At 40.7% G+C, this 10,130-nt stretch overlaps 1 protein-coding gene across 1 annotated transcript; it reads left to right on the top strand.

Moving 5' to 3' along the window:
- Positions 1 to 53: 53 nt before the first annotated feature.
- On the top strand, positions 54 to 8,378 carry LOC121932978 (sulfotransferase 1C4-like). Its single transcript, XM_042472139.1, has 8 exons — positions 54 to 382; positions 1,346 to 1,520; positions 1,653 to 1,781; positions 1,876 to 1,973; positions 3,023 to 3,149; positions 3,546 to 3,640; positions 5,834 to 6,014; positions 6,719 to 8,378. The coding sequence occupies exons 2-8, from the start codon at positions 1,367 to 1,369 to the stop codon at positions 6,829 to 6,831; spliced, it is 897 nt and encodes a 298-aa protein (XP_042328073.1). The 5' UTR covers positions 54 to 382; positions 1,346 to 1,366; the 3' UTR covers positions 6,832 to 8,378.
- The last annotated feature ends 1,752 nt before the right edge of the window (positions 8,379 to 10,130 follow it).

Here is a 10,130-nt window from a genome sequence, read left to right as displayed (position 1 = left end):
CCCAACCTTTGGAATTATACTTTATGGAGGGACAAAGTTCAGCCTTCCACAGCAGGCAAATGCAGAAAGTCAGTTCTAAAAGGAATGACAATAATGAAATACAGAGCCATCCCATATGGGTTATCCTATCATTGCTCTTTCATGGGTGTTATGATATTCATTTCCTGACATTGCTCCAGGCAGCTCAGGGCACAATTCTGGTGAACTTTAGCATGCAAGAAATACCAACCAACAAAACACACCCCTTTCTCTGTTATCAACACACCCATGCTGGAGCATGTACAAAAGTTCAGGGAGCAAGTGCAAGTGAGAGTATGCACACAGCAGAAACATCCTTCAGAAAGAAGGGACAGTAGCGATCCTGAGTGGGAGCAGAGGTCTGGTAAGTGGATTACGCTGCCTCAGGGTGTAGTGGAGTCTCCTTTGGAGTTTTTAAAGCACAGGTTGGATGGCCATCTGTCAGCAGTGGTTCGATTCTGTGTTCCTGCATGCCAGGGAATTGGACTGGATGGCCTTTGTGGTCTCTTCTATAATAAGCGGACATATCCTTCCACTCTAGAACCAGCTGGTGTCACTCAAGGAAATGGGGCAGGAACAGTTGCAGCTTTGAAACAGGGGCGAGGATCCTACTTGTACACATAGCTCCAAACTATAGTTTCACATCCTCCTACCATCCAGCACATGTCAGGTCTAAGGTGGATTCCTGGTGTTCCTGTTGTTTACTGGTGGAGGAGGAAGGGAGAAGGCAGTTCAAACTATAGAAAAGCAGCTGGTCCCAACTTAGTTGTAGGAAGAAATGAGAATGGGCTCCTGCCTTTTCCTTCCCCCCAGGAGCTCAGAGTAGCCACATCTTCATAGTCTCAATCACTATCCTCCTCCTTACACTTCACTGTAGTAAGGAACTACAGTAGCCCCTCCTGGGCTTGCTGCCAGATGTGGGAACTGGAAAGCTTATTGAAGGGCAAGAGATTACACCTCTCTGCTGCCTCCAAAAAGGGACATATACATGTGCATTCACCTGCAACTCATTAACAAGATGCTGACTATTGAGTCAAATGAGTAATAGGATCATCCTAGTATTTTCCTATTTCCTTTTCCTGATGACGATGATGATATTTATTTCATACCTGCCTCTCTCCATGGATCAAGATGGGGAACAACAACAGACCAACAAATACATGTCAGTAACAAGCACAGCTTCAGTTAAAACATATATCAATTTAAAAAACTAACAAGACACATATGTATTAAAACAATCTACATTTAAAAGTCACTGTTTAAAATGTACAGTTTTAAAAATGGACCTGCTGGATTAGTCTTCAGTGTTATTTAACCTGTGGGCCAGATAACTGATCTCCAATCAAAGATGGAAAGTTTGGACCCCAGCTCCGTCAAGCCTGTGAAGTTAGTGAATATTGAGGGAATCCCTTTATTTGAAGACACTGTGGATCAATGGCAAACAATATGGAACTTCAAAGCGAAGCCCAACGATCTTCTTATTTGCACTTACCCCAAAGCAGGTAAATATGGTCAGAGGAGGTAGGATTATGGGGAGATACAAAGAAGGGAGGGGATGTGAAGCTGCATAAAATGGGGGCCACTAGATGAATTAAGGGATCTCCATGCCTCTTCTCACACCTCCCCTTCCCCAGGAACAACATGGATGCAGGAAATTGTGGATATGATCCAGCATGGAGGAGACCCAGAGAAATGTGCTCGGGCCCCCATCTATGAACGAATACCCTTCATAGAGATGTGTGGTCCAAAACCTTTCCCCACAGGTGAGCAAAAGGAAGCACTCTTTAAGATTTATAATGTATGAGTGTGAAAGTTTTATCAGCAAGAACCTTTGAAAGTTTCTGCCTGGTGTCACAGGTGTTGAAGAAGCAGAAGCAATGCCCTCTCCACGCACACTCAAAACCCATCTCCCGGTTCACCTCCTGCCACCTTCCTTCTGGGAACAGAAATGCAAGGTAAGAAAAATTACGGTGAGGTGGGTGGTGGGGAATGCTAGGAGCTGCAGTAAAAAAAGCTATGTCTTTCAAATAATCAGAAATAACAGTTTCACTTATGAACATTAATTGTTTCATTCAGATCTACATAGTTCTCTTTTTCAGCACTGAACTGTTATACCTCAGTTTGTAAAGTAGTATTCCTGGGCATTACTTCTTTAATATTTGACCCTATTGGCATAAGTAACATAGAAAGGTTTGAGACAGGTTTCTACACCACACAAAAAAAGAGCAGTTTAACATGTACAGTATTTGCAAACTTTTCATTCAAAATGAACAATATGCACATGTGAAATGAAACAACCAGATCAGGTAAGCTTTGCATAAGTAAACCAAAACATTTTGAATCTTCTTCATACTACTAAAAGACTTCTAAAAGGCATCCAAGAATCACTTTTTCTTTCAATAGTTTCCACTCTGCTTATGATTTCCATTTTAGTGACCAAAGTCCTACATTTTTACATATGCTTTTTAACATGCTAGTGGTAGCTGGCTTATCTGCTCTCCTTTTCTCTCTGTTTTGCTATTAATGCATGTTCAGTTAGGGAATCTGGAGGCAGCTGCTATTTACCTTACCTGTTGTAGGAAGGCACATATGGCTACAGCAAGATCAGCTAAAATCCCACTCTTTCTCACCTCTTTTTCACACTGTTGACTTCAGACAGTTCACTGCAATCTGAAAGTATGTGTTTCTCCAGTCCTCCTCCCACAATGCTGATGCTAAAAAAACCTTCCAGCTAAAGAGAAGAGGAGGAGAAAAAGACAGAAGAGGGCTAGGCAGACATAAAAACCCTTCAGAAAAAGAAACTTCATTGTTACGAGCTTCGGTAACTGAGATATACCTATATCAGATTCTGGGTATCATAGTTACATCTGAATATAGCTAAATTAGAATTAAGCAATGGAGAGAAAATGAGAAAGAAACATCTTGAATGGTAAAATAGTGCAGAATGGAAGGCATGGAGCTAGGCATTCTAGATTGTCTCTTTCTGGACGCTATATTTTTGCAGATCATTTATGTGGCCAGGAATGCCAAAGACAATGTAGTCTCCTATTTCCACTTCCACCGCATGGACAAGACAATGCAAGAACCTGGAAGCTGGGATGAGTTTCTGGAGACATTCATTTCTGGGACAGGTGAGTGAAGGAATAGGGGAAATAGGAGAAAAGAGACCCTAACATCATACTTAGTAGATCTCTTAGGTCAAGATAGTGGGCTAGGTTTCTTGGCCTACGTCTTCCAGTCTTTGAGGAGGGAAATGCTGCCTAATGGAGTACACCAATGGCTAAGGATAGATTTGGGGCCCATGCTGACCTATGAGGGATCTGGGATTTGAAGTTGTCATCCATAAAAGTAACCTATCCAGGCTATAGCTAGGAATTAGCATAATGCCATGAAGAGGAAGACAAATACATGACCCCATAAAATCATAATGTTTTCTCTTACAACTCTGGAAGACTACACGGTGCACATTAAGGAAGGTGAACCAGAAGCCCACCATTGCTCTCTTCTTCTTGTGCCTCTCTCTGCAGTTGCTTATGGTTCTTGGTTTGATCATGTTCAAGACTGGTGGAAGGCTAAGGACCTCCACCCAATTCTGTACCTCTTCTATGAAGATATAAAAGAGGTAAGTGATGCACAAATGTTTATTCTCATATATTTTGGGCCAGTCATTCCAACCAGCAGCAGTGGCTCCTACTGTTCCTAGCATAAGTACAGTATATGTTGTTGTTGTTGTTAGCTGTCCTCGAGTCGATTCCAACTCATAGTGACCCCATGGATGAGACAACTCCAAGAATCCCTATCCTCCACTGCCCTGCCCAGTTCCTGCTTATCTTTCCTAGCATTATTGTTTTTTCTAATGATCTGTGCCTTCTCATTATGTGTCCAAAGTACAATAATCTCAACTTGATCATCTTTGCTTCCAGGGAGAGCCCTGGTCTGATCTTTTCAAGAACCCATTTGTTTGTCTTCTTGGCCGTCCATGGCTTCCTAAGTACTATTCTCCAGCACTACATTTCACTATCCAGCTCTCACATCCATACATGGTAATGAGAAACACAATGGCCTGAACGATTCTGACTTTAGTGCTCAGTTGTATGTCTTTGCTCTTCATTATCTTTTCCAGTTATTTGATAGTTGCCCTTTCCATTTCTAGTCTTCTTATTCCTTTACTGCAGTCTCCATTCTGGTTAATGTTTGATCCTAGATATGGGAATTCTTTAACTATTTCCATTTCTTCATTGCTAGGCTGAATTTGTGTATTTCTTCTGTGGTCATTATTTTTGTTTTCTTAATGTTCACCATCAGACCTGCCTTTCATCTTATTAACTTTCATCTTATAAACTGTTCCAATGCCTGAAAGTCTTCTGCTAATGCAGTGCGCCTATGTCATACGCCGGCGTACCATACGAGGCTTTTAGCTTATGCTTAAAGCTGTGCATGCCACACTGTGGGCATGAAGCCCATTGTTTTCAATGGGGCTCCACCATACGCAGTATTTCCCTTACATGGGGGGGGAGGAGTCTGGAACGGATCCCCACGTAAGGGAAGGGCGCAATATATTCTGGTGTCGACTGCATATCTTAGGTTGTTAATGTTGCTTCCTCCTGTCTTCACTCCTCCTTTTTCTAATTCTAATTCTGCTTTTCTTATGATGTTTTCAGCATATAAATTATACAAGTCAGATGATAATATATACTCGACTGTATATACTATTGACCTCATGTATAGGTCAAGGGCAGGTTTTGATGCAAGAATTATGGATTTTGCCATGACCCATGGATAAGTCGAGGGTAAAACTTGTGTGTGTATGTGTGCGGGCGGCAAGAGGGACTCTAATTGAGGCTTTTTGCCTCAGCTTTTCAACTTTGGTTTCATGCTTGACTCCCCAGACAGCAGCAGACAGCGCAAGCAGGAGAGGGACTCTGTTTGTTTAATAGCAATCACCCAGGACTTTTTTGCTTGGTTCATGGGGAAATCTGAAAGAGCTGCTATCACATTACCATACTGACTGTAAATAAGTCAACATGGGATGTTGGGTCAATTTTCGGGCATAATCTTTGACTTATACACAAGTATATACGGTATCTCTAATTATTATGTCTGTCTTGACTATTAGGTGTCCTTCTTTCAGGCTTTAGTCACAAGAAACTTTGTGGCTGGTCATTCTTCACATTTTTTTCCTGCTAATGGAAGAATGCCCCCTAATGTTAAGACAAAGATTACAAAACCTTGACCTAATTCCAGAGAGAGATGTTCAACTGTTTGGGCCTCCCATGGAGAGAAGAGTTTTAAAAAATCTTTTAATAACTATAGCACTGTTGTATCATTTCTAGTAGATGCTATGGTGGTTTCTCTGTGTCTTTTGTTGTGTAAGATCAACCACAAACGCCCTGCCTGTTTGAAATGAGGTACTGAAGGAGGCTGGTGACTACTGAGGAAAAACACAACAGTGCCACCATAGTTATGATGATGATGATGTAAAGAGACATTGAAGAGAAAGAAGGTACATGAAGGTTGCAAGACATCTGGAAACCTATCTGGAGACAAAATGGGGTATAGTGCTAAGGATGCACCCACATCATATGTCCCAAGCAAGATGCTCAGAAATGAACCAAAATGTGTCACCTTTTTATTCTGATTGGAAAGGAACAAGTCAGGAAAGTGCTTGAACAAGAAAGTAGCAAGAAGTGACATTAAATGGGGCAGCACCATGTGGGACAAACTGCCTGTCTAGATTAGCCATCAGTTTCAAGCTGCCAGAATGAGGATCCTGCTGATCTCTAGCTTGGCATGGTCTTTCTCTCTTTCTCCCTAGAACCCTGTGCAGGAAATCCAGAAGGTAGCCCATTTCCTTGGTGTAGAGCTTCCAGAATCAGTTCTGAACCAGATTGTGGAGCACACAAAGTTTGAGAGCATGAAAGGAAACCCAACAGCTAATTACACAACCCTGCCTAATTGGCTAATGGACCACACTATATCACCTTTCATGAGAAAAGGTAGGGTTTAAAGCTGCATTCTACACTATCCATACCTGATAGGCTGTTGAGAGAAGTGGTGAGAGCACTGGAGTTAGAGCCATGTTAGAAAAATTGATTCCTAGTCTTACAGTGGCAAAGGAGTTTATCACATGAGGGATGGGGCATCATTGTCCCATCCCTGTCCCATCCTTTCCACCCAGTTATGGGAAGGACTTTCACACATGACCCATCATTGACTCAGCACCAATGATAGTGATCATGCAAATCACTTTCACATGAAAGAGGACTGAAAAGTGTTTTCAGTCATCAGCAGAAAACACTTTCTCCAGTCATTTGCAGTCTTTTGTCTTCATGGAAGAATCCATTAATATCATGATGACTGAACACAGTTTAAGCTGATGTCTGAAAGCACTTTTCAGCCCACTTTCATGTGAAAGTGTTTCACGTGATCACTTTCACTAGGAGTACAGCCAGGTCACAAGACAGGATAAGGACAGGGAGCAATCCCATCCCTATCCTGTCCCCGTGTGATAAACTCCATAGTCATTTACTCTAAGATCATATATACTAGCAGCAGTTGTTTAGGAAAGAAAGAATGTTCTTAGTATGTGTTTGGAGGTGTAGTTGGCCTTCCACATTTGCAGCATTGACTTTTGTAATTTTGATTATTGACTTTAAATTATTGAGGTTTCTTCCCCCCGTATTCTTTTTCCTGCCTGCAGGTATAGTGGGAGACTGGAAGGAGCATTTCACAGTGGCTCAGAGTGAACGCCTGGATGACATTTGTGCTCTGTTATTGAGGGACAGTGGCCTGACCTTCCGCACACAGTTATGAACCTCTGGGCCTCCCACCTTTGTGACTATTGTTGTTGTCATGTAAAATGTCCCTAAGTGCTCAATCAATGGCTGCTTTATTACTGAGAAAACCCAGTGTATTTCGGCCTACTTACAATTTTATTACCTATTTCCAGGGCAATTTGAAATCTGACTGGGGAAGTTTCTGAAGCTGAGAATCTCATTCCATTTGCTCATTCCATTTTTGACCATCAAATGGAAAGAAACCAAACCAAAAACTTTATTACAGTCAACAGACCATTAGGCAACACATTAAATACATATTAAAAGAATACAGTAAAAGACATTTGTATTTAAAATACTTGCTATCGTACAGTTTATAATATAAAATATCATTTATTAAATAAATTAGTTGATATAGGGAACACAACAATGAAAACAAGTTTAAATATTTAATTGGCCATTTCTTAAAATAATAATAATAATAATAATAATAATAATAATAATAATAATAATAAATTTTATTCGTATACCACTTTTCCATAGATCAAAGCAATTCACAGACCATATAAAAACCATTAAAAACATCTCATAATAACAAATACAGTAAAATCCACTATTACAAATTATACAAAATCTGAACACAATCCAATTTCTCCCTTTATTGATATAAACCACTAACGTGTCATAATTCACACATAATATAATATATGGAAAGAGACTTTCAGCTTCAGAAATGTCTTCGGTCAGGTTTCAAACGGTCTCTGAAGAAGGCTGTGTATATATAGGCCAAAAACACATTGGGTTTTCTCAATAATAAAGCAGCATCTATTGAGCACTTTTGGATGTGTCTCCAATTGTTCCTGTGTAAATTGTACTGGCTGGTCTCCAGTTTTTGGCTCTCTTGTTGCCTCCATGCACCTTCAAGTTGTTTCTAGCTATGATGAGCAACTCTTTAAAAATAAAGTACTGTAGTGTATGGAGCATGGATTGGACTACTATTCCCAGCTCAGCCACAAAACCCACTGGATGACCTAGGATGAGTCACATGCTCTCAGCCTCAAGGGAAGGCAATGGCCAGCCTCTTCTGAACAAATCTTGTAAAGAAAACTTCATGCTAGGGTCAGCTTAGTGTTGCCCTACTTGAAGGCACACAACAACAACAACAACAACAACAACAACAACAAAGTGTATGGAGAGCCTCCATACCCATCAGAAATTCCCCTGTTCAGTTTTCTCACTCTCTCTGTAAGTGTCAGAAAAACTGAAGACAAAGCAGTGGTGTTACTAGAGCTGGTGTCACCCAGGGTGTTAATTCATGGTGTCATCCCCATGGACCTCTGGGGATAGGAGTGTGGATGGAGAGGTCTCACTCCATGGAACTCCACATCCTGCCACTGCCATCCCCCCAGCCAAGACCGCAAAGACAGGACCCCCATCCAATCAAGACACACACCTGTTAAGCTTATCCTTCAGTAAGCAATGCTCAAGTAAGTATAATCTTGTAAGTAAGGAACAAGGAATTTGTTTTTAATTGCCAAAATTGAGCTTGCAGTCCTTCAACATAAAAATCCATGTTTGTTTTCACCCCAAAGTTTTTGCATTTTTTTTTACTGGCTGGTGTGAAGTGTATTCTTCCCCCCATGCACAATCCTGGCTGTCATTTAACTATTTGGGAGTATACAGCCTTGTATATATCTGTTGTCAAAGCATGCAACCATTTACCAGCAGATACCCAGGATTAATAATAGCCACATGAGATAGACTGCCACCACTCCTGCCTATTCCCAAACCAGCCAGACTCAGGGGAAAACCCAGACTTTAAAAGATGTCTTTGAGTTTTCTTGACAAGTGACAAAACCTCTGGGGTTCCCCAAAATTTATAAAGCCCAATGTAAAAGAGATTTCATTAGCAATAACTGAGCAGAAAAGGGCTGTATTCAGAGTTAGGCCAACCTTAATAATCAAGATACATAATCCAAATTATATGGAAGCAGATTATTTCAATAGTGAAATAGTATAAGTAACTTTAAGAACAAAACAAATATGGAGTAAAACAAAGAACAGAGATCAGAGAACAGTGTACCAGTTACAAAATTATACAGCAGACCCAAAACAAAGAAACTACCTGCCTAGATCTAAATATATACCAAAAGTGTAGCTCTGGTCTCCTAGGAAAGCAAGACTGAAGGGTATAGCCTCTGCATAGAGAAAAATGGAGGCTGTTCATAAATTTGCTACATTAGGCAAAGAAATGACACTCTATTTTATAGGAAAAACTGGCCATAGCTGAGGTGAGCACAGTTGGTCACCTAGGAGTCACATAAGCCAAAATATTTTTGCCATTATCTAAAAGGTACTTAAAAGGTACTTTCCCATCTGTGATGAAATTGTTCTCTCATGAATAAGTGAGGAATTATAACATCCTTATGCCAGTTGAATAAATAAGAGATGATGGATGTGTCTTAAGCACCATGTTATCCCAGTACAAAATGAAAACTAACAGGTAGACATCAAGAGGCAAAAAAGGAAGATGTGATATATATATATTGTACTACAGAGATCTAGGAGCAGATAATGATCTATGATCTGTCTACCCCAATTGAAGAACATGCACTCAGATCATAATCTTGAACCTACTTCCTTGTGGATTAAGATCTGCTAGTGACTGCAGGACTATCTTCTGACTAAACATGCTTTGGAATGTTCTGTACATTGTAATAGATTTGATTGCAGGGTGCTTCCACATCAAATTGCTCCTACATCTTCCCATCAAAAGGCATTGTGCCCTTGACAGCTGCTTTTTTGAACAGAAAGGTTGAAGAAGGAAGAAGAAACATTGAGAAAATGTAGAAGAATTACACATCAAACTCTGCAGTTTATCACGCTGGGTCTGATTTTGGCATTAAAGAGACATTAAGGTGCATTTGAAGCATCCCGTAAATGAAGCAGAAATGGTGAGCAATTGCACAAATGATTATCACACGCAATTGCGCAAATAAAGTGATATCAAAAATGCACTGTCACTAAAATCCCAAAAGTAAAAAGATGTCCATTAAAGCTTCTGTGTGACAACTTTAACGGCGGATTTTGAGTGACACTGTGTGAAATCATTACGCGCAATTACACGATTTTCCCTGTATATTCACAGGATAAACTCCCAATCTCCTTCGTGTGTGTGAGACGGCAGCTCTACAGGGCTAGCTCACAGGTTTCTGGAGGAGTGAATCCCTCCAAGCCTTGTTTTCCCCCTACTCCTGAAACAATAGACATACCAGGAGGCTTGAAGGGAGCAGAGGGAAAAAGCCTCTCCCTCGCAGGGACAGAGAGTTTGTTTGG

The sequence above is a fragment of the Sceloporus undulatus genome, chromosome 6 (genome assembly GCF_019175285.1).
Source record: "Sceloporus undulatus isolate JIND9_A2432 ecotype Alabama chromosome 6, SceUnd_v1.1, whole genome shotgun sequence".
NCBI classification, from domain to species: domain Eukaryota; kingdom Metazoa; phylum Chordata; class Lepidosauria; order Squamata; family Phrynosomatidae; genus Sceloporus; species Sceloporus undulatus.
The sequence above is the reverse complement of the archived record's forward strand: the minus strand, read 5'-3'. Positions and strand labels throughout refer to the sequence as shown.